Source organism: Syngnathus scovelli, chromosome 19 (genome assembly GCF_024217435.2).
Source record: "Syngnathus scovelli strain Florida chromosome 19, RoL_Ssco_1.2, whole genome shotgun sequence".
Taxonomy (NCBI): Eukaryota; Metazoa; Chordata; class Actinopteri; order Syngnathiformes; family Syngnathidae; genus Syngnathus; species Syngnathus scovelli.
In genome coordinates, this window is record NC_090865.1 from 11,545,041 (window position 1) to 11,570,221 (window position 25,181).

A 25,181-nucleotide genomic window follows, 5' to 3' on the forward strand; every position below is an offset into this window, starting at 1 on the left:
CTCTCTCCTTTTTTTTTAATTTTGACCAAAATAAAAAAGAAAAGTCTAAACTTTAATCAGACCCTATTCTTAACTCGAACAAATTCTAAGGGAGTTTTCTTTCCAGACTAAAAGAGAAGATAGAGGACGGGAGAGTACACATGAGGGCGCCATAGACACATAAAATAGCTGTCTTGCAAACAGGGTTTGGTTGGATAGAGTCACTAATTGGTTATTATTATCTTTTAAATGTAGAAAGAAAGAAATAAGTGGGTAAAACGCTAATAAATTGTTTTTTAATATTTTGTTTGATTTTGATCGCTTTTGGGGTGGATATTGTAATAAATACGCTGGGGGACAATTGGTTGCCATGACAATGTAAGCGTCATCACGGATACTTCCGGCTTGGCTAATGTTTACTAGCCACTTGACGCGCACGGCTATTTCGTTTTAATTGCACGGTTTTATTATTGTGGTGGGCGAGTAGTAGTGCAAGTGAACAATAGTAATCGAAATGTATTCTGTTATTATCACTGGGATGGGTAATTTTAATAATATTATCGATTAACGGGGTCCACGATGACTTTTTGCAGGGGTTATAGATACTTCCGGGTTGCTAATGCGAGGGCTTGTGGGTACTTCCGGGTTGCTAATGCTCACGACGTTAGCGGCGGTACGCCCAATAAAGAAAAGAGAAGAAGGAGGAGGAAGGGCGATTTCGTCCCAAATATGCGATCTTATTATTGTTAGCAATTGAATTTACGGATAAATGGGACCGGTTAACACATTTGAATAATACCAATGACCTTAATGGAAGTTTATTCGATTTTTATCACTTTGTGGTATGAGTTTTGGAAAATATTAGTGGTACGGAAGCCGTTAGGATACTTGGCAAGGGCTTGTGGGTACTTCCGGTTTGCTAATGCTAAATAGCCGCGATATGCGTTAATCGATTTATTTCCGAATATGCGCCCTGGCCCTATGTCATGCCATCAGGGCGCCCCATTGTTTCGGATTGCGGAAGCGAGTCCTAAGGCTCAGCCGAACTATTGGATCATTATTTGAATCCATTGTCGGTGATACATCCGAGTTACATCAAGGACACCAATGATTTCATTCAGAAAGTACAAGCCTTGACCTTGCCTCGAACGTGTCTGTTGTTTTCCATGGATGTGGAAAACTTATACACTAATATTGAAACAGCTAAAGGTTTGGAGGCAGTAAGTAATGTCCTGACAAGTAATCCGATATTAGGCCGCCCGGATAAACCCATTTTGGAGTTGCTAGAACTTAATCTGACCAAGAATGATTTTCAATTTAACAATGAGTGTTTTTTACAGGTCAAAGGGACAGCTATGGGGAAGCGTTTCTCTCCAGCCTATGCCAACATCTATATGGCTGAGTGGGAGGAGGGTGCCTTGGCACGGTGCACTAAGAAACCCATTGCCTACATAAGGTACTTGGATGACATTTGGGGAATCTGGGGGGACTCCCGGGAAGACTTTGATCTCTTCCTAAAAACTCTAAATGACCAACATCCCTCAATTAACCTTACGGCACAGATTAGCGAAAGGGAAATACATTTTCTCGATACGACCACATTTAAGGGATCGGAATTTAACACAACGGGGAAGTTGGACGTACGAGTTTTTTTCAAACCCACAGACACTCATGCGTTATTACACAAACAGAGTTTTCACCCTAAACACACATTTAAGGGGTTGATCTACTCACAACTCTTGAGATTCAAAAGAATTTGCACTCGTTCAGAGGACATGGACTGAAAGTGAATGAGGAACTTAGCCCTGACAGGAGTATGACATTGTACGTCACGTCTGGGGGCTTCTGACACTTTCCATTTAGTCAAAAAGTCTAACTCTGGTTGGCTGGTTTTCCGGACAGCGTAAATACAGTGCCCAACTCGGACACCAGATTCTAATCTTCATCCTTATTTGGAATTTACTCTAACATTAAATCCTAACACCTAATCAATTCACAAAACTTACATAAGTGCAGATTCAGGAAAAAAAAACAGACCCAAACCCTAATTCTAACCTTGACCCCTGACCCTAACCCTTAACCCTAAATTAATGAGAAAATTACACCAAATTTCAACAAAATTAATCTAAACTGAACCTTATTTTGATTGTAAATGCAATGAGATTCCAGAATGAATTTTAAATCCAACCAAATCTGAAAATTTACGATTAAATTTAATTAAATTACATAACAAAAAATAGGGGGAACTATACTCGAATTATATTTTGGATTTTAAGCAAACTCAAAAATAAAAAGAAGGATTTTTCTTCAACACATAAAAGAAAACATAGTACGTGATAGGACGCTTGAGGGCGCCCTTGTCACACTAAATCGCTGTGGTACGAACAGGGCTCGGTTAGACACAAATATTAGGGGATTAATGATACCCTTTAAATTCAGAAATGAATACATTGGAAAACACTATTAAGTGGTATGGAAAGGTTTTTCAACTCTAGACGTGATTCTAATCTGGTTTGTTCTAACGGATACTTTGATTTGCAGAATGGTTGACGGAGGGTTGCCATGACGCAATGGGGAGTGTGGAACTTCCGTATTGGCTAATATTGACTAGCTACGTTGTATACGGCTATTGACTCCGAATGCAAAGTCGGATTAAGGTGAGTGAGTGTTTTTTACGGACAGAGGGGACCGGGTGGTGCAGGTAAACAACACTGATCTAAATGGATTTTATTATGGTGACTGCGAGGGGTAAGTTTAATAATATCATTGTATAAAGGGGGCCGCCATGACCTTTCGCAAGGGCTTATGGGTACTTCATGGTTGCTAATGCTTGTTAGCTGCAGTACGCGCAGGACGATATCGCCCCAAATAGGTAACTACTTCAATGATCGCTATTAAATTGGTGGATAAATGGGACCGGGTATCAATAAAGGAACGGTGTCAAGAGGTGGAATTAAAATTTATTTGATTCTTATTAATTATGGAACGTTTTCGGTAATATTAGTGTCTAGGGGAGACGCCATTGGGCTTTGCTGGGGCTTATGGATACTTCCGCATTGCTAACGCTCATAACATTAGCTACGATACGCTTATAGTGATTTCGTTACAAATATACGATCGTATTAATGTTATAAATTAATTCTACGAATGAATGGGATCGGGTAACACACTTTAATAATACCAGGGGGTTTAGGAGAATTTTTATTCCATATTGATCGTTTATTTGGGCGAGGTGAGGTTTTGGAAGATAGGAGCATTACAGAAAAAAGAGCCGCCAGAGTAATTGACAGGAGTTTACGAGTATTTCCGGGGGGCGGGGCTTAGGGCGATCGCGATTTACGTAGATGAATGTATTTTTAAATATATGATTTGATTTAGATTATGAATTCAATTTACATTTAAATGTTTCACGACTAACCCAATTAAACGGTACCAATAGGGTTTACCGATTTTTTTAGTGCTTATCAGTTAGATGTGGTAATGTGATTGGATGACGAGAGCCGTCAGTTGCTTCGCTGAGGCTCGTGGGGGGTGGCGTTCGGCGGTGGCACTGTGACTCAGGAGAGTGCCACTGGGGAAGACCTTCTTTCCAGGTAAGTTGTAAGATTCTTCCGATTCTTTGAGAGAAACAGGTGAACCCTTTTTAATCGCTAAAGCTACGTTATGCGGTACTACGCTATGCTAGACTTTATTGGGATACGATATGCGGGAGTATGCTAAGCTAAAAGAGAACGAAAAGAAAGAAAATATTAAATTGCCGGATGAATGGGACCGGATATCAGTAAAGGAACGGGTTCAAGAGGTGGAATTAAAATTTATTGGATCCTTATTAATTTATGGAACGGCTTTGGTAATATTAGACTTAGACTCAACTTTATTAATCCCTTGGGAATACTCCTTCAGGGAAATTCAGGCCCCAGCAGTATCCATACCACAGAGCGGGTTTAGTGTCTAGGGGAGAGGCCATTGGGTTTTACTGGGACTTACGTGTACTTCCGCAGAGCTAACGCTCATAAAATTAGCTACGATACGCTTACGGGGATTTGGTTACAAATATACGATCGTATTAATGTTATAAATTAATTCTACGAATGAAGGGGATCGGGTAACACACTTTAATAATACCAGGAGATTTAGGATAATTTTATTCCATTTTGATCGTTTATTTGGGGGAGGTGAGGTTTTTGGAAGATAGGGGGATTACAGAAAAAAGAGCCGCCAGAGTGATTGACAGGAGCTTACGAGTATTTCCGATTTACGTAGATGAATGTATGATTTGATTTAGATTATGAATTCAATTTACATTTAAATGTGGCACGACTAACCCAATTAAACGGTACCAATAGGGGTTGCCGGAATTTTTTAGTGCTTATCAGTTAGAGGGGGGAACGTGATTGGATGACGAGAGCCGTCAGTTGCTTAGCTGAGGCTCGTGTGGGGGGGGCGTTCGGCTGTGACTCAGGAGAGTGGCACTGGGGAAGACCTTTTTTCCAGGTAATGTGTAAGATTTTTCAGATTCTTTGAGAGAAACAGGTGAAACCTCTTTTAATCGTTAAAGCTACGTTATGTTGTACTACGCTATGCTAGACTTTACTGGGATGGGATATGCGGGAGTATGCTAAGCAAAACTATACCAGGTTAGCCCTGAACTATGTTTTACCAGACTTATGGCATGCCATACAAAGGAATACAAAGGTTGTGTATGTATGTTTAATGGTTGAACAAATCAGTACAACAAAAGGACTAAAAGACTGACCAATTGATTTACGCTGTCTGCGTTAAAGCTGGACAGTTGACTAGACAAATACTGAAATTTCAATTGAGGAGGTAGACACACTCCGGGGCTTGATCGACCCCGGTGGGGCCTCCCTTGGGCGAGGGTGTCTGGTGATAATGGCCGAAACACTCTGAGACCCCAAGGTCCACTACTGATGAGGTATCTACAAAATTCTGACGTTCAAATTACCCACAACAATGACGACTTAATGGGACCCCTTTTGAAGAAAGCTGTTGGTTGAGTATAGAAACAAGATATTGGGTCAAAAATGCTTCAAGGTTGGTAGACATGATGTGGTCCAAGGGTAGGACTTTGGGTTGCTTTCTTCTCTCACGTCCCGCTGTTTTTCCAACTTGCTGGCCGAGGACCTGGGGGGCGCCTCGGCTGCTCGGGGGAGGTTCTGGTTGAGGTGCAGTCTCACTTCGCCGTCCTTCGTACCCATTCCAGAGTTTGTGCGACTCCGGTTCGGCGAGGTTTGCTGAGGGGGACATGCGGTTAGGGTTAGGGGTTAGGGTTAGGATTGGATTGTGGTGTCAACCCCCTACCAGGGACGGGGAACTGATGTCCCCCCCTAGCAGAAGAGGACAACGCACGGTCCATCCATCCGTGGCCATACCTCGCCACCCGCTCCCGCCCCCGGGTTTCAGGCTGGCGCTGTCGCCCCCTACGGACAACTGTCCATTCCCCGTTGTACTAATTAAATGACATTAATTTTTGGACTTCAAATTTTTATTATGTCTTATTTATATATTTTTAATTTTCAAATTTCAAAGATATACAAATGAGTGGGTAAAATTTGAATTTTTAGACTTTTTATTCTAAAACCAATTATCAAATTTCTATTTTTTTTAAAAAGTTTTAGTGTCCAAATTGTCAGAATTTAGCAACGTATTTTATTGCAATGAAATAAAATAAATGATTTGTAAATAACTAAATAAAATAAACAATAGTAAATTATTAAATCGACTGTAAATAGTAAATTATTGAATTGAATGTAAATAGTAGTGTGCCTTAACAACGTTTCGGCTATACTAAGCCTTCTTCAGGTCTGGCACACCCGTATTGAATGAAATATTTTTGTTTCTCATAGGGTACAACGATGTGTCTTGCTCGAAATCCGAATTCGTACTGAAGGCCTTTTGTCTTGCGAGTTCTTTTTATTAAATCTTTTTGGTTTTTCAAAATTTCGTTCTAGAAACGTAACATGTTTTAGCTTGTATTTGCGTTTTCCAATTGACTTTAATAATATACTAGTCTTCTTATTAGGTTTAAACGAAATAATTACAGTCAAATTGAAATTGTATATTTCTATAAAGATAAGATTTTTTTTTTTTTCTCTCCAGGGGTCCAGGGTGCAAGATTGCGGTTCCAACTGCAGGTAAGTAGTTCCATCTACAGGTAAGTAGTGAAGGTAGGTGTATATTTTTATTTTATTTATTTTTTTTGTGGGTGAGTATGGGTTAGGGGTTAGGGTTGGGGTTAGGGTTAGGGTTAGAATTGGGGTTAGGGTGGGGTGGGGTTGGGGTAGGGTAGGGTTGGGGCTAGGCTAGGATTAGGGTTAGGTTGGGGTTAGGATAGGACTGGGGTTAGGGTAGGTTTAGGGTAGGAACCCGATAGGGTCTAGGATTGACCTTTACGCCTGCTGAGATGGTTGACTTCCGGAAGGGTCACACAACACACCTGCCGCTGATCATCGACGGTGCTGTGGTGGAGAGGGTGAGCTGCACCAAGTTCCTGGGGGTGCACATCAGTGAGGACCTCTCCTGGTCCGCAAACACCTCGTCACTGGCAAAGAAAGCTCAGCGCCGCCTGTACTTCCTGCGGAAGCTCAGGCGTGCATGTGCTCCTCAGGCAGTCCTGTCTACATTCTACCGTGACACCATTGAGAGCGTCCTCACCAGTTGCATCGCTGTCTGGGGTGGTAACTGCACTGAACAGAACTTGAAGGCCCTGCAGCGCATAGTGAATACGGCTGGTAAGATTATTGGTGCTTCGCTCCCCTCCCTGAAAGACATTTACACCTCCCATCTCGCCCGCAAGGCAACCTCGATTGCCAGAGATGTGAGTCACCCGGCTCACTCTTTGTTTGACCTTCTGCCCTCTGGGAAGAGGTACAGGAGCCTGCGCTCCCGCACCACCAGACTCGCCAACAGCTTCTTTCTCCAGGCTGTTAGGGCCCTGAACTCGCTACCCCCTTCTGCGTAGCGTGCGGCACTGTTGCGCTATTTTCGGGAATGTCTGCTGTACGCGCACTTGCTCCTTTTTTTTCTGCTCCTCTTATTTATTTATTTATTTATTGTTGTGTTATTTATTCATGATTTATTCAGCACACTTTTGTTATACTTGTTTACTTGTTTGTCTGTTTTGAGCCATGTCTTGTCACCGTGGGATAGGGGGGAACGAAATTTCGGTTTCTTTGTGTGTCTTTGGCATGTGGAGAAATTGACAATAAAGCTGACTTTGACTTTGACTTTTTCCCTGCTGTCATCAGACTGTTGAACACTAGAACTGTTGAGCTCTAAACTGAACTCTGCATCACACATTCACAGAACTGTAGTTTATGACACTACGGACCTCTATCTTGCACTATCTCGCACTACCAACTTTACTGAACTTGTGTAAACCCTTTAAATAGAAGTTTAATACATGGTTTAGCATTCCTCTGCACACTCTTGAATACTGTTTTGCCTACTTGCACTATTGCATAATTAGCACCGCTGCACTTTATACTTATTTGTAATATATATATACAGTATATGTATATATATATTTTCATAGGATATGTTACTTCTATTCAACTGCAATATCACTACTTTGTTGTAAGCCGTATGCAACGAAATTTCGTTTTGTATGCACCATGTGCAGACAAGATGACAATAAAGTTTCTCTAAGTCTAAGTCATGTCAGGTCAGCTGTCTGGAGAGAGAGAGAAGTCAGGACCTGCGGGCGGAGCACCACCGTGCCACCGCCGCCATGACGGAACTCAAAAGCAAACTCCATGAGGAGACGCAGAAAGAGTTAGCCGTTACCAGGGAGACATTACTGCGGCAGCATGAAATGGAGCTGATGAGAGTGATCAAAATCAAAGATGGAGAGATCCAGCGACTGAATGCCTTGGTCCTCAGCCTGAGGGACGGCTCCATGGACAAGGTGATCCGCTCAATCCGTGTCTGACTATCCGCACGCCACGTCGGGCTCCGATGCGGCCGCTACCGTATTGTGTAGCTTGTCCCCAGTAAGCGTCGCGGCGCTCCGTTGCGGTCTCAACGGCCCGGTGTGGCGCAATGTCTGCTCAGGTGAGGAGCGGGGGCGCTTTGCTGGCGGAGGTGGAGGAGACGCGGCGGTGTCGGGAGACCGAGCGGTGTCGCCTCCACCAGGAGCGCGGAAGAAGCCCTGGCAGCGGCCCAGCAGGCCTGGCAGTCCCGAGCGGCCGAGCTCCGATCGGCTCATCACCAGCATCGGGAGGAGCTGAGCCGAACCAAGAGAGACTGCGAGAGGGAGATCCGCCGACTGGTAGGACTGATCAGATGCGCGGTGCGTGGCTATGTTCCCAATTTCGTTGTATACCTGCAGTGCAATGACACCTAAGGCATTCTATTCTATTTCACAAGAAGAAAACGTCCGGTTGCTCGCTTCGCTTTTGTCACAGCAATGGTGTTCTAGTCGATTCAAGATAAAAATTGGCTGGTTGCTCTCTTTGTTTTTGTCACAATTCTGGCAAATGAGTTTGCCCGCCTGCCTGAGCGCTCCCCGTTTGTACATCCAGATGGATGAGATCAAGCTGAAAGACAGAGCGGTTAGTGTTTTGGATAAAGCCCTGGGGCCGGCCACGTCCACCGCCTTCAGCTGCAGACTCAGGCTGCCGAGCAGCAGATCGCTGCCCTGAGGGATTCCCAAAGGGCGGGCCTAAACTACCCTGGAAGTGGGGTCAACGGCGCTACTAGCAATCGTCTTCATAGCGTAAGCCACCTCATCACACACTTGCAGTACGCATGACTTAGTTCGTTGCTGGAGGAAGGTAGCACAAAAACAGTTTTGAACTTTGAACGAGTGGTTGTGTGTGTGTGTTGCGGGGCGTTTTCAGTCTCAGGAGGATCGGGACACGCGAAGGTTTCATCTGAAAATCGCTGAGCTCAGCGCAGTCATCAGGAAACTGGAGGATCGAAACGCCCTGCTTTCTGAAGAGCGCAATGAACTGGTAATTTATTGACGGCACGCTTGAAGGTTTGCGCTACGTTTGATGCGCGCCATCCAGCGAGGCACCCATTGCGCTTGCTTATTAGTTGAGCGGCGCGGCGAGTCGGTTGCCTGGTAGATGTCTTTTATTGGGAGCCAAAGCCACGATTCCGTTCAAACCGATGCAAAAGGAATGGATACGTTCTGGCCCGCGTGTTGTGCGTCTTTCACATCCCGCACTTCATGCTTGCAGCTAAAGCGACTGAGAGAAACAGAAAGCCAGTTTCTGCCACTCCTGTACAAAAACAAAGGCCTGAGCAGGAAGAATGAAGAACTCTCGCTGGTGCTGTGTCGCCTTGAAAACAAAGTGCGCTTTGTCACCCAGGAGAACGAGGAGATGGCAAGCTTGGTAAGTCGACGCGGACAATGGCGGCGTGCCAACAGAGTCCACTGCATTTGTGTTCCACAGAGAAGACCTAGTTCGCTCAATGACCTGGACCGCGGTTGCGGCCAGTAGGACGGTGAAATGTAGTTCCTTCAAGTTGTGGAGCAGCGGCACATCATCGACGACTTGTCCAAGGTCTTCAGGCAGGCGACTCGGTGCACGTACGGCAGCGCCGCGCTCGCTCGCTGTCGCCAGGAAACCTTTTCCGTCCAAAGCTTGGCCGGCGGCCGCCATCCAAGAAATTGGCCCCTTAAATTCCGACCTTTCAAGCAGGAGCATTGTGCGCACGCGTTTGAACACGCTTTAGACTTGTTTTGCCGTTTTCAGCAGCTCAAAGCTCCCGTTTTGTCAGCGCCTTTGCCACTCGCTGTGCGCTGAAAACGACGGACTCGCCCGGCTGCTCAGCCCGTCAACCATGAGCCGCGAGCGCGACGTCATTGTCCGTAGGCAGCTAGTGGCAAAATGCACCCTGTTAGAGTTGCGCTCGCTCCAACTTATTTTGCAAGAACCACACGGGAGACAAGTAAGTTATTTTGGACACCTGCAGGTGGAGAGTCCATCCGTTGTACGAATGAAGTCTGACTCTCGGCTCCTGCACGAGCATTTTTATTAAGAGAAACAGGGTGGGTGTAAGAGTGGATTGAATAGAGAAAGCCCTTGACCTCTAGTCAAAACATAGCAAGGGATGTTTTACGACTTTGTGTAGGAAGGGATAAGCGATAGGGATAAATAAGGGATAAATAATATTATTTATTACAGGTTGCAGTCAAAGTCAAAGCAACATAATCCTACGATAATCTGGAAAACCCTGACACACCCTGTAGTTGTCACTTTTGGAAAAGACGAGCGTCCCTCCAATCATCGCCGGTGACGGGTTTTTCAGGCTCTGGAGACAGGAGCTCATGTCAGAAATGTCATCGTGAGTCACGTTTGTTTCTGCGCCGGAACCGTTCGTTCCCTTTGCATCCAAAGAATCTCAAAGGCGGATTATTTGTGTCGACAGGAGAGAGATTTGCTGCTACGATACCAACGTCGAAAATCTCTGAGGAGGAACAAAGCGTGAGGTCCTGCAAGGTGAGTCTGTTTGTTTGCGGCTGCTTGGTGTTGCGCAAGATGAAATGGCCTTTTTCTCGCTATCGTTCCTCTCGTCGATTCATCGTGAGGTGTCGCTTCAGTTTGTTCAGAGAGATGTTTGCTTCCGCGCCCGCAGGTCATTTCACGGCTACGACGAAGACGTGTTGGTGGACTCGGACGGATCGTCCTTGTCTTTTCACACCGACAGAACCCCCGACACGGAACCCAAAGAGGTAGCCCGCCATTTCTGCCAGCGTATTGGCGCCAAACATTCCTCTTCAGCCTGGAATCGGACTCGTCTCTGCGTCGCGGGTGCTTTGTCGCCGGTCTGACTGATTCTGGTACTAGTGCTGTGTTGCATTGGTGTGTGCATGAGGAGGCGGAGCTTCGCTACCGCCAGCTGACGCAAGAATATCAAGCGCTGCAACGAGCCTACGCTCTGCTAGCCCAGACCAGCGGAGGGGACTACGACGCCGAGAAGGAGATCAAGGTGGCGCCCCTTCCCGCAACCCCCGGCCGGGTCGCAGCCTCCCCGTTCTCACCCAGCCTCGGGTGTTCTCTGGTCTGAAAGGAGGAGGAGGAGCCTCCCTCCTCCTCCTTTCAGACCAGAGAAAAGCTGATGGTAGTGTCAAACGCACCTCTTTCAGTAAGGTGCCCCCGGCTTCCCGGTAACGGGTTTGTCTTAGCCGGGTTCGGAGATTGGTCCGTAATCTAACCACCCGAGTTAAATTAACTCCACCGGAATCAATCTAATTTCTGTACGACACCAATCCCTCTCAAGTCACCCTAAGCTCGAGCCGAGTAACTCAATTCGAGGCAAGACTTCGAAGTGACCGCATCGTATTGATGGCTCCCCGCTAATGTTTGAAGTTCTTATTATGTTACGGATATTTTTAGATGTCTTTGTTAAGACCTCAGGGATTCGTTTGTATAGCGCACCCTAGCACTAGTTTTGCAGAAGTAAATGTTGATATGGGTCCGTTCTACTTGGTCGCTCAAGCAGCGAACCGACCAACTTGTTTATTCGAAAGAGAATCGAATTAATAAAAGTGTGACAATAATAGCATTTAAGAAGAAAATTAATGCACTTTACGTTATTAATTCTAACTTCTTATATGTAGATCTAGCACTTAACTGTCGGAGTGCTTCACCCCACTTGATTGCTTTAAAAAGAATAACAACTTTCTTAAAACGAATAAAAATGTCTTACTCTATTTAGATTTGCCCAGTAATTAATTTGGAAGGCAAGTCTATTTTTCGATCGTGTCCTGTTTAACTTTTGACGCGGCCCGACAAAATTAAGAACTGGGCCGCGCCCGACGGACAATCGAAATACTTTTATCCTTCACCAACTCAAATAATCTATTTTAAGCATCGTCGTTATTTTATTTAGAGGAAGTAAATTTTCAAACGAATTCACTTTTAACGAAATTCACTCTTCCCTTAAATATCTACAAAAGTTATTTAATTCTCTAACATGTTCGGAGTTACGTTTTACGCGGCCCGTCAAAAGGGGGAACGGGCCTGCGCCCTTCAAATAATTAAATTACTTTCAGTTCTACACCAAACTAATAATCCAATTTAAACACTTCCGTTAATTTATTCAGACGAAGCAAACTTTCAAACGAATTGAAATTCACTCGTGTCTCAAATAACTACGAAAGTTATTCAATTCTCTACAATTGTCTGATGTTACTTTTATTTATTACGGTCCTATGTTATACCATAATAACCCCCCGCACATTAATCAAATCGTCAAATCAACCCCAAACCATCGATTGCACAAATTTAGTACAAATCAGAGCACAACCAAGTAAATAATATACGAAACACATTTATTGAAGAAACATGAAATAGAATTACAAATCTCAATTACTCCAGAAACCGAACAATTTCACTCACTGATACCCGTGTTAATAAAATCATTCAATCCCAGAACAATTCGATTGCAAAACACAGTTCATGAAAGAGGGAAAAGGTAGATACCAGCTGTGTGCTATTTTTGGTGGAAGCAAAGTCGAGTGATCAATTCGATCTTACTTCTAAAATCCAAATTAGAGAAACAGGCTGGCCTCGAGGGGGCCGGCGGCCCGATGACTATTCCCCACTCTCGCTAAAATACATAAAAGTTGTTTTCTTTCACCTAGTTTCTCCTGTAAAGTTGTCCAGTCCAATTTCTTGGAGTAAATCCAAGTTAATTTCGGACCAACAATCCTGCGTCTCACACAAAGATCCCGGGACTCTGGAAAAAATCTTGAAGCTCCTTCGGGCTTCTTCACGTATTCTTTGGGGGAAAAAGCCTCTTAGCTGCTCCTGCAGGACTTTTTATAGGCTTGTCTGGTACCTATATCCTCTCTATAGGGTAAGACCGCCTAGTTTCCCACGCCTTATAGATTTTGGTCAGTTTTCCCACGCTGTATAGGGTTTGGACAATTTTCCCACGCTCGTACACCTGCTGTCCTTCAGCAGATGTTTCCGCCTTGACCATGCATTACTTTCCACCAATGTACAGCTAGCCCCTGGTAAAGCCTTTCACTTCCCCTTTTCTTCACTTCCTGTTTCATGAAAATAACTTTTTAAAGTTACGCTTCAATTAACTCTGAAATAAAAATCCAAACCTTTGATCTATTTCTTTAAACAATTTATGTCACGCCACTATTCTCATAGTGGCGGGCCTCTTGACCAAATTGACTAACAATATTGCTTTAAGCTGTTACAGAATACATTTTTAGCCAAGCAAAGAAATCAAAAAGTAAAAATCACATTTGTGCTTCTCCAAACAATTTGTCACGCCACTATTCTCATAGTGGCGGGCCTCTTGATCAAATTGACTAACAATATTGCTTTAAGCTGTTACAGAATACATTTTTAGCCAAGCAAAGAAATCAAAAAGTAAAAATCACATTTGTGCGTCCATGCGTGACTCGCAATCCGACACCGTGTTCCTGTTTTATTTCTATTTTAACTTGCTTAGCTTATTTTGGCCCCTTTTTTGGTCTCATGTTTTGGTCTGGCGCCATCTTTTGGACAAATTTGGAATTTCAGCTCTGCCAATTTATTCCTGTGAACAATCCATATTTGACCATTTGCACCATCTCTTCCCCCCATGTTACATGACAGTAGAAATGGGTCACTATCAAAGTAGAGTAGCAGATCTGGAGTCAGCGCTGAAGCAACAAGGACAGGTAAGCTTATCAATGAGCACACCTTTTTCTCAGACAAAATAGCTACATTCTTCTGTCACTCATTCGTCTGGCATTGCTGGACCAACCCCCTCCGAACGTGGCTGGGAAAATGCGGAGAAAAGCAAATGTCATTTTCCAGTCAACCAAAGAATTTGTGGATGAAAATGACACAACATTCTAAAGCTGTCCACGCGTTTGTCTCTTCTAGAATGTCAAGTGGGTGAAGTTCTCCTTCTCCTGCTGCGTCAGAGCAATCAGCAGTTGGCCGAAAAGGTGACGGAAAGAAAGGCGCTGGGCGGAGTTGCTTGGCGTCACACCCGTCCGGAAGCCCCGCAGATGAGGTCTGACTGTCTTTTCAGGTCAGGCGGATGGAGGCTGAAGAAGCGCGTCTGAAAGAGCACATCCAGGATATCCGAGACCAAAATGAACTGCTTGAGTTCCGCATCCTGGAGCTGGAGGTGGGAAGACTCGCACAAGCGTGTTGAGGCCAGAGATGTGACGGACGGACGGACGGACGGACGGACGGACGGACGGACGGACGGACGGATGCATGCCTCTGCCTTTCAGGAGAGGGAGTGGCGCTCCCCCGTCTTGAAGTTTCTGCAAGTCCGTTTCCCAGACGGCCTCAGCCCTTTGCAGATCTACTGCGAGGCCGACGGCGTGAGCGTACGTAAGGCGTCCCTCGCAACCCTAACCTTAACCTGAGGTCCCAGAACACCTTACAATGCTCCTTGCGCCTTTCCCCAGGACATCGTCATCAGTGATCTGATGAAGAAGCTGGACATCCTGGGCGATAACGCCGTAAGTGTATGTCGAACTCCTTATGTTCGCACTCCACGAGACTCGGCGGCTCAAATGTGACTTTTGGAAGGCTTTGCGCTGAAAGAAGCTTGTTGACGCTGTGCCTTTGGGCTCTTGCAGAATCTCACCACCGAGGAGCAGGTGGTCGTGATTCACGCCAGGACCCTTCCCACCCTAGCCGAGAAGGTAACGCGCACGTCCACGCACGCTCTCGCATTCTGCTTATGTGACAGCAGCCTTTCCTCAGTGGTTAGAATACATCAAAGTGACCAAGTCAGCACTTCAACAGAAGATGTTGGACATTGAAAGTGAGAAGGTAGACAGACACGCGACATCAGCCAAGGGGAACTCGGGGCAATGTGCCCCAACAATTCTGACCTTGAGCTGTGTTGTGCTAGGATATGTTCTGCAAGCAGAAGGGCTACCTGGATGAAGAGTTGGACTTCAGGAAGCGTTCCATGGACCAGGCTCATAAGGTAAGCCGCCCTCAAATCTCCCGCCGGACCACTGATGGACGAGGATTGCGGCCCAGAGGATCATGGAGCTGGAGGCCATGTTGTACGAGGCGCTACTGCAGCGGGACTGCCCCGCCACGGACGGCGAAAAAGCCAGCCACGCTGGCGTGAATGACGTGCTGACGGCGGATCAGAGACAAGAGCTTAGGAGCGCCGTGGACCAATGGAAGCGAGCCCTGATGTGGGAGTTGAGGGAACGCGACGCTTGCATCCTCCAAGAGAGAATGAATCTGCTGCACAGCGCGCAACAGGTAAGGGCCCAAAGCCAGCCCGGCACTTACTTGCACGCTTACTGGCTTTTGAAGGCTACTTTCCATTTGTCCGTCCTAGAGGAACAAAGAGCTGAAAGAATTCATCGAAGCTCAGAAGAGACAAATCAAACAATTGGAGGAGAAGTTTCTGTTTCTCTTTCTAGTCTTCTCCTTGGCCTTCATTCTGTGGCCCTAACACCAGCTGGTGAGTGAGCTCCAGCGGCACCGCACTCGACACCTCCGATACACTGCCAGCCGGTCTCAGACGTTGGCAGACGCTCCGATGCCGACGTATACCCCCCGCCACGGTGACAGAGGCACCGCGTCACACCGGCGCTCATCCAATCAGAAGGCAGGAAAGGCAAATTCACATGCAGGGCACTCTTGAACCAGAAGAGAGCGCCACAAAAAATGGTTGTTGCCCCAAACGCGCACTAAAAAGGGTCAGAATAACAAGAGTCCCACCGGCCAGCCGGGGCCACCCGTCCATCCATTTCTTCAGGGGGGGAAAAATTGGAGTCACCGGTGAATACATTTTGCATTTAGCTCTGCTTTTCTGCTTCTGTCTTCAAGTGTGTGGCATCCTGCGACCAAAGATTCAGCCAACCCCAAAGCGGTTGACCTCAACGTCCCACCACCATTCCTACCAGAGCAGGTGACGTGATGCTTTGGACATCCTTCCGTCTCAGATGCCCAAAAGTACTCTTTGCCACATCTGCGGCAATACGGTGTCTTTTCAAAGGTGCAAATAAATCCAGCGTGGGCGGAACACGCACGTCTTCGGTTCTTCCCGCTTTGTTTGTGTCACAGCTGTTGTGAAAATTTTATACAAATAAAGTTGTATAGTACAGGTTTGGCCAAGCCGCAACTCCCGAACCGCATGCGGCTCTTTGCTTGGATTCATGCGGCTCTTTTATGTTCAAACAAAAAAAAACACCTGAAAAATATTGTTTACTGGTATTTGCATCCATAGAATGATTATAGATGATCTAATGCACAAGTGTGCTTTCTTTCTTATTCACGTTGTGTGCTGTCATACTTTCCTGCAGAACGTGAAAGTAGCTAAAAGTTTTCACGCAGGTTCGCTTAACGAGGGTCACTTGGAAAGCATGTTGGAACGCGGCCCCGAGGACGAGAGCGTGACACCTGTGACCTTTGACCATGATATTTCCCTAATAAAGTGGCCTGTTATTAGATACACTTGAAAATGGCGGTGTACTTAATGGAGTGTCCGTGTGAGTCCCTCGTTAAGTGCACCTGCGAGAAAACTTTTAGCTCCTGTGGAACGTGAAAGTAGCTAAAAGTTTTCACGCAGGTGCGCTTAACGAGGGTCACTTGGAAAACATGTTGGAACGCGGCCCCGAGGACGAGAGCGTGACACCTGTGACCTTTGACCATGATATTTCCCTAATAAAGTGGCCTGTTATTAGGTACACTTGAAAATGGCGGTGTACTTAATGGAGTGTCCGTGTGAGTCCCTCGTTAAGTGCACCTGCGTGAAAACTTTTAGCTCCTGCGGAACGTGAAAGGAGCTAAAAGTTTTCACGCAGGTGCGCTTAACGAGGGTCACTTGGAAAACATATTGGAACGCGGCCCCTAGAGGACTGGAGGTCGACACCCCTGGTTTAAGTGAAAAGTGCCACACCCGCCCTCACCCCCACCTCCTGATTGGCTGTTGGTTCTGTGACGTCACTTAGACACTCCATTAGGTACACGGCCATTTCCAGGTGTACCTACGTCACTTGGACACTAGATGGTGCCACACCCGCCCTCAACCCCACCTCCTGATTGGCTGTCCTCCCCAAATCTGGTCACCCTACAACAGGGGTGTCCAAGTCCAGTCCTCGAGGGCCGCATTCCTCCATGTTTTCCAAGTTTCCCTCATTAAACACACCTGATTCAATGATCAGGCTCCTGTAGAACGTGAGGATGAACTGATCATTTGAATCAGGTGTGTTTAACGAGGGAAACTTGGAAAACGTGTAGGAATGCGGCCCTCGAGGACTGGACTTGGACACCCCTGCCTTACACTGAGTGCCAAAAGTCCCAATGATCGTGAGCAGCAGGGGGGGGGGGGGGGCATTTCAACCCCTTACACTGAGTGCCAAGCAGGGAAGAAATGGGTATCATCGTTATAGTCGGCAGGGGTTTGAACCCACAACCTCCCAATCTCAGGGCGGACACTCTCCTCTTAGGCCACTGAGCTGGTAAACACGTGTATCGTAGTAGAACACTTATAGTCGTTTTTAAATAACGTGTATACCTGTATACGCCTAAATATTGTTATCCAATATATCTACTGCAATTTCACATTAGATTGCTGGTTTGAAATTTGCTTTTAATATTATTTTTAATAAACATTTATTTTAAAACTTGTATGGCGTCTTATTCCTTGTATTTATATTCGCCAATTAAAACACAAAAATCAGACATTTGTTTAACTGCTTTATATGACAATATGTGTAGGTACACTACACGAGATAAAAAAAAAGACAATAAATAAATAAAGGGTTAATTGCACAACAAAAGCACTTCCTCGCACCTGGGATCGAACCAAGCTCTTGCCGAGTCACTAACCAGTCGGCTATTTCGAAAGGCAGTCCACAATAGCTTGCACTGTTTTGTACGAGCGATGTGTATTCCAGTTCTTTTAAGTGAACTGAATCTTTAGAATCGGTTCACTCAAAATATTTGTTCAAAAGAATCGTTCACCAAATCGTTCGCTACACTTTATTTATTTTATTATGTTTTTATAGTAGTTTTTAAATAACGTGTATACCTATGTACTCCTAAATATTGTTATCCAATATATCTACTGCAATTTCACATTAGATTGCTGGTTTGAAATTTGCTTTTAATATTATTTTTAATAAGCATTTATGTTAAAACTTGTCTGGTGTTTTATTCCTTGTTTCTTTATTCGCCAATTAAAACATAAAAACAAAATTCTCAGTGGGACGAAAAAACTTTTCCATCCATCCATTTTCTGAACCGCTTAGTCCCCACGGGGGTCGCGGGCATGCTGGAGCCTATCCCAGCCATCATCGGGCAGTAGGCGGGGGACACCCTGAACCGGTTGCCAGCCAATCGCAGGGCACACAGAGACAAACAACCATTCGCACACGCACTCACACCTAGGGACAATTTGGAGTGATCAATCGGCCTACCAAGCATGTTTTTGGGATGTGGGAGGAAACCAGAGTGCCCGGAGAAAACCCACGCGGGCTCGGGGAGAACATGCAAACTCCGCACAGGGAGGGCCGGAGGTGGAATCGACCCGCACCCTCCCAACTGTGAGGCGGACGTGCTACCCAGTGCGCCACCAAGCCGCAAAAAACTTTTATCATAGAAAATTTGCAACACAGTTGCTCGTGTAACCATATAACGATACACTTCTTTAGAGCTAGGGTTAGGTTTGAAGTTAGGGTTGGAGCTAGAATTAGGTTTAGAGCTAGTGTTAGGGTTAGAGCTAGGGTTAGGGTTAGAGCTAGGGTTAGGGTTAGTGCTAGGGTTAGGGTTAGAGCTAGGGTTGGGGTTAGGGTTAGGGTAGGGCAGAGCTAGTGTTAAGGTTAGGGTTAGAGCTAGGGTTAGGGCTAGGGTTAGGGTTAGATCGAGGGTTGGGGTTAGGGCTAGGGTTAGGATTAGAGCTAGGGTTAGTGTTAGAGCTAGGGTTAGAGCTAGGGTTAGGGTTGGAGCTAGGGTTAGAGCTAGGGCTAGGGTTAGGGTTAAAGCTAGGGCTAGAGCTAGGGTTAGAGCTAGGGTTAGGCTTAGAAATAGGGTTGGAGCTAGGGTTAGAGCTAGTGTTAGGGTTAGAGCTAGTGTTAGGGTTAGAGTTGGGGTTAGAGCTAGTGTTAGGGTTAGAGTTAGTGTTAGATAAATTGTATATATATGTTATCATGCGTTCCCTAAAGAGTACTTATTAATAAGATTATTGCACAGAATGCTTGCTGTTTCGCCTTGCAGACGTCCACCAGAACACAACAAGTCATACGATGCTGTCTGGAGCTTCCTGACCTTCTACATCTCTGGGAATCCAAGAAAGCTGTTGATAGCTCAAACTATTTTGTTGATGTCTGCACATGGCATTTTGTCCTTGCACTCTTTTTATCATGGTGTCTTGTCTGTGACTTCTTATTTCACATAGCATTTTGTCCTTGCACTCTTTTCGATTCTCATGACATCTTGTTTGCGTGCCCTTATGATCCTAGGAGCCATGTTGTCGGGGGCTTCATGCCCCTGGTAGGGTCACCCATGGCAAACGGGTCCTAGGTGAGGGGCCAGACAAAGCACGGCTCACAGAAGCCCCTTATGACGATTGAAATAAATGGACTTCGTTTTCCCTCGCCCGGACGCGGGTCACCGGGGCCTCCCTCTGGAGCCAGGCCTGGAGGCGGGGCTCGAAGGCGAGCGTCTGGTGGCCGGGCCTTCGCCCATGGGGCCCGGCCGGGCATAGCCCGAAAAGGAAACGTGGGTCCCCCTTCCCATGGGCTCACCACCTGTGGGAGGGGCCAAAGGGGTTGGGTGCAATGTGTGCTGGGCGGCAGCCAAAGGCAGGGACCTTGGCGGTCTGATCCCCGGCTGCAGAAGCTGGCTCTTGGGACATGGAATGTCACCTCTCTGGCTGGAAAGGAGCCCGAGCTGGTGTGCGAGGCAGAAAAATTCCGACTAGATATAGTCGGACTAGCCTCCACGCACAGTTTGGGTTCCGGTACAAGCCCTCTCGAGAGGGGCTGGACTCTCTTCCACTCTGGAGTTGCCCACGGTGAGAGGCGTCGAGCAGGTGTGGGTATACTTATTGCCCCCCGGCTGGGCGCCTGCACATTGGGGTTCACCCCGGTGAACGAGAGGGTAGCCTCCCTCCGCCTTCGGGTGGGGGGACGGGTCCTGACTGTTGTTTGTGTCTATGCACCAAACAGCAGCTCAGAGTACCCACCTTTCTTGGGGTCCCTGGAGGAAGTGCTGGAGAGCGCTCCTTCTGGGGACTCCATCGTTCTACTGGGTGACTTCAATGCTCACGTGGGCAATGACAGTGAGACCTGGAAGGGCGTGATTGGGAGGAACGGCCCCCCCGATCTGAACCCGAGCGGTGTTCTATTGTTGGACTTCTGTGCTCGACATGGATTTTCAATAATGAACACCATGTTCAAACATAAGGGTGTCCATGTGTGCACTTGGCACCAGGACACCCTAGGCCGCAGTTCGATGATCGACTTTGTAGTCGTGTCATCGGATTTGCGGCCGCATGTTTTGGACACTCGGGTGAAGAGAGGGGCGGAGCTGTCAACTGATCACCACCTGGTGGTGGGTTGGCTCCGATGGTGGGGGAAGATGCCGGTCCGACCTGGCAGACCCAAACGCTCTGTGAGGGTCTGCTGGGAACGTCTGGCAGAATCTCCTGTCAGGAAGAGTTTCAACTCCCACCTCCGGCAGAGCTTTTCCCACGTCCCGGGGGAGGCGGGGGACATTGAGTCTGAGTGGACCATGTTCCGCGCCTCCATTGTTGAGGCGGCCGACCGGAGCTGTGGCCGTAAGGTCGTTGGTGCCTGTCGTGGCGGCAATCCCCGAACCCGCTGGTGGACACCGGCGGTAAGGGATGCCGTCAAGCTGAAGAAGGAGTCCTATCGGGCCGTTTTGGCCTGCGGGACTCCGGAGGCAGCTGACAGGTACCGGATGGCCAAGCGGAACGCGGCTTCGGCGGTTGCTGAGGCAAAAACCCGGGCGTGGGAGGAGTTCGGTGAGGCCATGGAGAATGACTTTCGGACGGCTTCGAGGAAATTCTGGTCCACCATCCGGCGTCTCAGGAGGGGGAAGCAGTGCAACGTCAACACTGTTTACAGTGGGGATGGCGTGCTGCTGACCTCGACTCGGGACGTCGTGAGTCGGTGGGGAGAATACTTCGAAGACCTCCTCAATTCCACCTACACGCCTTCCATTGAGGAAGCAGGGCCTGGAGACTCTGAGGCGGATTCTCCAATCTCTGGGGTCGAAGTCACTGAGGTAGTTAAAAAACTCCTCGGTGGCAAGGCCCCGGGGGTGGATGAGATCCGCCCAGAGTTCCTAAAGGCTCTGGATGTTGTGGGGCTGTCATGGCTGACACGCCTCTACAACGTTGCGTGGACATCGGGGACAGTGCCTCTGGATTGGCAGACTGGGGTGGTGGTTCCCCTCTTTAAGAAGGGGGACCGGAGGGTGTGTTCCAATTACAGGGGAATCACACTCCTCAGCCTCCCTGGTAAGGTCTATTCAGGGGTGCTGGAGAGGAGGGTCCGTCGGGAGGTCGAACCTCGGATTCAGGAGGAGCAGTGTGGCTTTCGTCCTGGCCGTGGAACAGTGGACCAGCTCTACACCCTCGGCAGGATCCTAGAGGGTGCATGGGAGTTCGCCCAACCAGTCCACATGTGTTTTGTGGACTTGGAGAAGGCGTTCGACCGTGTCCCTCGGGAGGTTCTGTGGAGGGTGCTTCGGGAGTACGGGGTGCCGAGCCAACTGATAAGGGCGGTTCGGTCCCTGTATCACCGATGCCAGAGTCTGGTCCGCATTTCCGGCAGTAAGTCGGATTCGTTCCCAGTGAGGGTTGGACTCCGCCAAGGCTGCCCTTTGTCACCGATTCTGTTCATAATTTTTATGGACAGAATTTCTAGGCGCAGCCGAGGCGTTGAGGGGGTCCGGTTTGGGGACCTCAGCATCGCGTCCCTGCTTTTTGCAGATGACGTGGTGCTGTTGGCTTCTTCAGGCCGTGATCTCCAGCTCTCGCTGGAACGGTTCGCAGCCGAGTGTGAAGCGGTCGGGATGAGGGTCAGCACCTCCAAATCCGAGTCCATGGTCCTCGATCGGAAAAGGGTGGAATGCCCTCTCCGGATCGGGGATGAGATCCTGCCCCAAGTGGAGGAGTTCAAGTATCTTGGAGTCTTGTTCACGAGTGAGGGGAGGATGGAGCGTGAGATCGACAGGCAGATCGGTGCAGCGTCGGCAGTAATGCGGACCCTGTACCGGTCCGTTGTGGTGAAGAGAGAGCTGAGCCAAAAGGCAAAGCTCTCAATTTACCGGTCGATTTACGCTCCTACCCTCACCTATGGTCACGAGCTATGGGTCGTGACCGAAAGAACGATATCTCGGATACAAGCGGCCGAAATGAGTTTTCTCCGCAGGATGTCAGGGCTCTCCCTTAGAGAAAGGGTGAGAAGCTCGGTCATCCGGGAGAGACTCGGAGTAGAGTCGCTACTCCTCCACGTTGAGAGGAGCCAGATGAGGTGGCTCGGGCATCTTATCAGGATGCCTCCTGGACGCCTCCCTGGGGAGGTGTTCCGGGCATGTCCCACCGGTAGGAGACCCCGGGGACGACCCAGGACGCGCTGGAGAGACTATGTCTCTCAGCTGGCCTGGGAACGCCTTGGGATCCCCCGGGATGAGCTGGATGAAGTGGCTGGGGAGAGGGAAGTCTGGGAGTCCCTCCTAAAGCTGCTGCCCCCGCGACCCGACCCCGGATAAGCGGAAGAAGATGGATGGATGACATCTTGTCTACGACTTCTTTTGTTTATAGAATCTCGTTTCTTTTCTCATGAGACAAAGCCCACGCTTCCCCCACCTCAGGGGCTAGTCTCACATTGTGGGTAGGGCATTCCTAAATAAAAAGAGCGAGGAGTATTAACGGACCTTTAGTGTATTTCGGGACTGCTGTAAGTCTGATTGCACTCCTCGCGAGAAAAGACTCAACATTCTGCCTCACTGGTTTTGTCTGCTGATCCTTTTGCTGATTTTGAACCTAACAGATTTTTGGGGGCTCGTTCCGGGATCTCAATAGACCTATTTCGGGGTTCCGGCCGACTTTTCGATGCAGGACAAGTCCTTGGCCAAGGCATATAGATAGAGAAACCCTTTTCACGGGGCTGTCTCGATCAGTCGGTTGGACACCGGAGTTGACGAGATCATCCGAGGAGAAGGCCCAGCAGACTGTGAGTATGAATGTTGATTCTGTTGAAAGTAATGAAAGTGCAGTGACAAGTGGTCACTTAAAACCTTGACAATTCTAGACCCTATCAAGTGCAATTAGAAACAGTTAAATTCCGCTGGGATGATGGAGTCCCCTGACTGATAAGTCAGTTAAATTCCATGGGAGAGCGGACCCATCTGTTTTCTAAAGAAGTACAGGTAATTTGGAGCAGTTAAATTCCGCTGAGGTGACGTGGGCCTCCTAATTAACCTTCCTAATGTGTTAGCTTTCTGCTGCCATCTGTGGTGTTTTCTTAACTCTTGTTTAGCTGGTTTGGCTTCTTTATCCGTGAAAAGATGGGTTTAAGAAAAAGGCAAAAATAAGTTTTTCTTACACAATAGGAGGGTTAAAGAGTTTAGATTTTGTAAAGATCCACGGGAGGGCGGACTCCCCTGCTTGCCTGTGAGACGATAAGGATGCGCATTGTGTGTGTGTGTGTGTGTGTGTATGGTTTGACTGAGAGTGATCTCATTTGAGCTCTCCTTTATGTAACAGTGGTTTTGTGTAAAAGCAGAGGAAAGGAGACTTACCACTCATTGAATATTTTACCACTGTCCGGTGAATAAAGTTGGCTTTAGGACACTGTAGGTGCCATTCGAATTGCCAACTCCGAAATTTAGAGAAATAAACCATGGGAAAATCAAATAGCAAACAAAAGCCGCTACCCCGACATGAATTGAAATGCAAGGGGTCGGCACCGACAATATAAAATATCTTGACAAATGCATATTTTGGACAGAGGGGATTGCATTATGTGACGTGGCGGTGGCGAGGCTCTCCGCACTTCAGTTGCTCCCCCCACCCTTGTTATCAGCTGGGAAGATTGTCATGTCTATGTTGTGGGCCCGTGTGTTCGTTTCTGTGTATGTTTGTCTTTGTGTATCAGTTCGTTCATAAAGGTTGGGATTGCGTTAAATTGGTGCACGAAAGCGGTGTGCTAGACAATGGTTTATCAGATTTGCATTGTTAAATGTAAAAGTTAGAAATGATAGAATAATCTGAGGGTTGTGGTCAGAAACTCGTCCAACGAGGAGAGTGCCCAGCCCTCATAAAAATGTGAGAGTAAGAGAGAACATACATTGTAGAATTGGATAAAATTAAATTATTGATTGGTTATCCAGCTCAGTGGCCTAGTAGTAGAGTGTCCGCCCTGAGAATGGAAGGTTGTGGGTTCAAACCCCGGCCGGGTCATACCAAAGACTATAAAAATGGGACTCATTGCCTCCCTGCTTGGCACTCAGCATTAAGGGTTGGAATTGGGGGGTTTGATCACCAAATGATTCCCGAGCGCGGCACCGCTGCTGCTCACTGCTCCCCTCTCCCCCAGGGGATGGATCAAAATCACATGGGGATGGGTTAAATGCAGAGGACAAATTTCACCACACCCAGATGTGTGTGTGACGATGATCATTGGGACTTGGGTTATGACATAAGACTATACAAGGACACATGTAAGGACAAGTCAAAGATTTGAATCACTTAGAGTTAAAAACAACATTGCAAGGGGGGCACTTTTTATCAAAAGAACACCAAGCAAAGTATTAAGTAGTGGGCATTCGTGATTGGGATTGAATTAAGGATAAAATTAGGTCAATGATTAGAAATCAATGGTGCTCTACACAAAAAGGCTTAAATTTTAATGGGGAAATATTTGGAGTACTGACCCCCTCTCTGCACGTTGTTGGTCTACATAGGTCATGGGCCTAGTTTATTTGGTTTTGATTGTGGGTTGGGTTTATTTTGTTTATTGTTAAGGTGTTCCTTGTTATTCTCTTATCCCCTGCATTGCAAATGTCTTCTTGATGCAGATAGGTTAACAGGCTGGGACTTTAGTGAGGAGATAGTTTGTCGATTGATGAGGGTTAGTAATTGTCCAAATTCTAGTCACATGTTTTGAGGGACCACAGCAACAACATTATATTTAATTTCCAGGCCATTATTTGGTATGATATGACGGTGTCTAGCTAAGTAGACTGTTCTATCAAAAA

The 25,181-nt window shown here is 47.1% G+C and overlaps 1 protein-coding gene and 1 long non-coding RNA gene across 2 annotated transcripts; both read left to right on the forward strand.

The window, feature by feature from the left end:
- Positions 1 to 315: 315 nt before the first annotated feature.
- On the forward strand, positions 316 to 7,226 carry LOC137839706 (uncharacterized). Its single transcript, XR_011085800.1, has 3 exons — positions 316 to 1,435; positions 2,521 to 6,731; positions 6,797 to 7,226. It is a non-coding gene; the product is annotated as an uncharacterized lncRNA (long non-coding RNA).
- A 2,943-nt stretch (positions 7,227 to 10,169) lies between these two features.
- LOC125987052 (janus kinase and microtubule-interacting protein 3-like) lies at positions 10,170 to 16,401 on the forward strand. The gene is made up of 14 exons (XM_068648962.1): positions 10,170 to 10,296; positions 10,381 to 10,451; positions 10,588 to 10,684; positions 10,831 to 10,941; positions 13,845 to 13,909; positions 13,996 to 14,094; positions 14,204 to 14,302; positions 14,384 to 14,443; positions 14,558 to 14,623; positions 14,685 to 14,753; positions 14,836 to 14,913; positions 14,970 to 15,203; positions 15,283 to 15,408; positions 15,777 to 16,401. Exons 6-13 carry the CDS (start codon positions 14,005 to 14,007, stop codon positions 15,397 to 15,399), a joined length of 813 nt encoding a protein of 270 aa, XP_068505063.1. The 5' UTR covers positions 10,170 to 10,296; positions 10,381 to 10,451; positions 10,588 to 10,684; positions 10,831 to 10,941; positions 13,845 to 13,909; positions 13,996 to 14,004; the 3' UTR covers positions 15,400 to 15,408; positions 15,777 to 16,401.
- Positions 16,402 to 25,181: the final 8,780 nt, after the last annotated feature.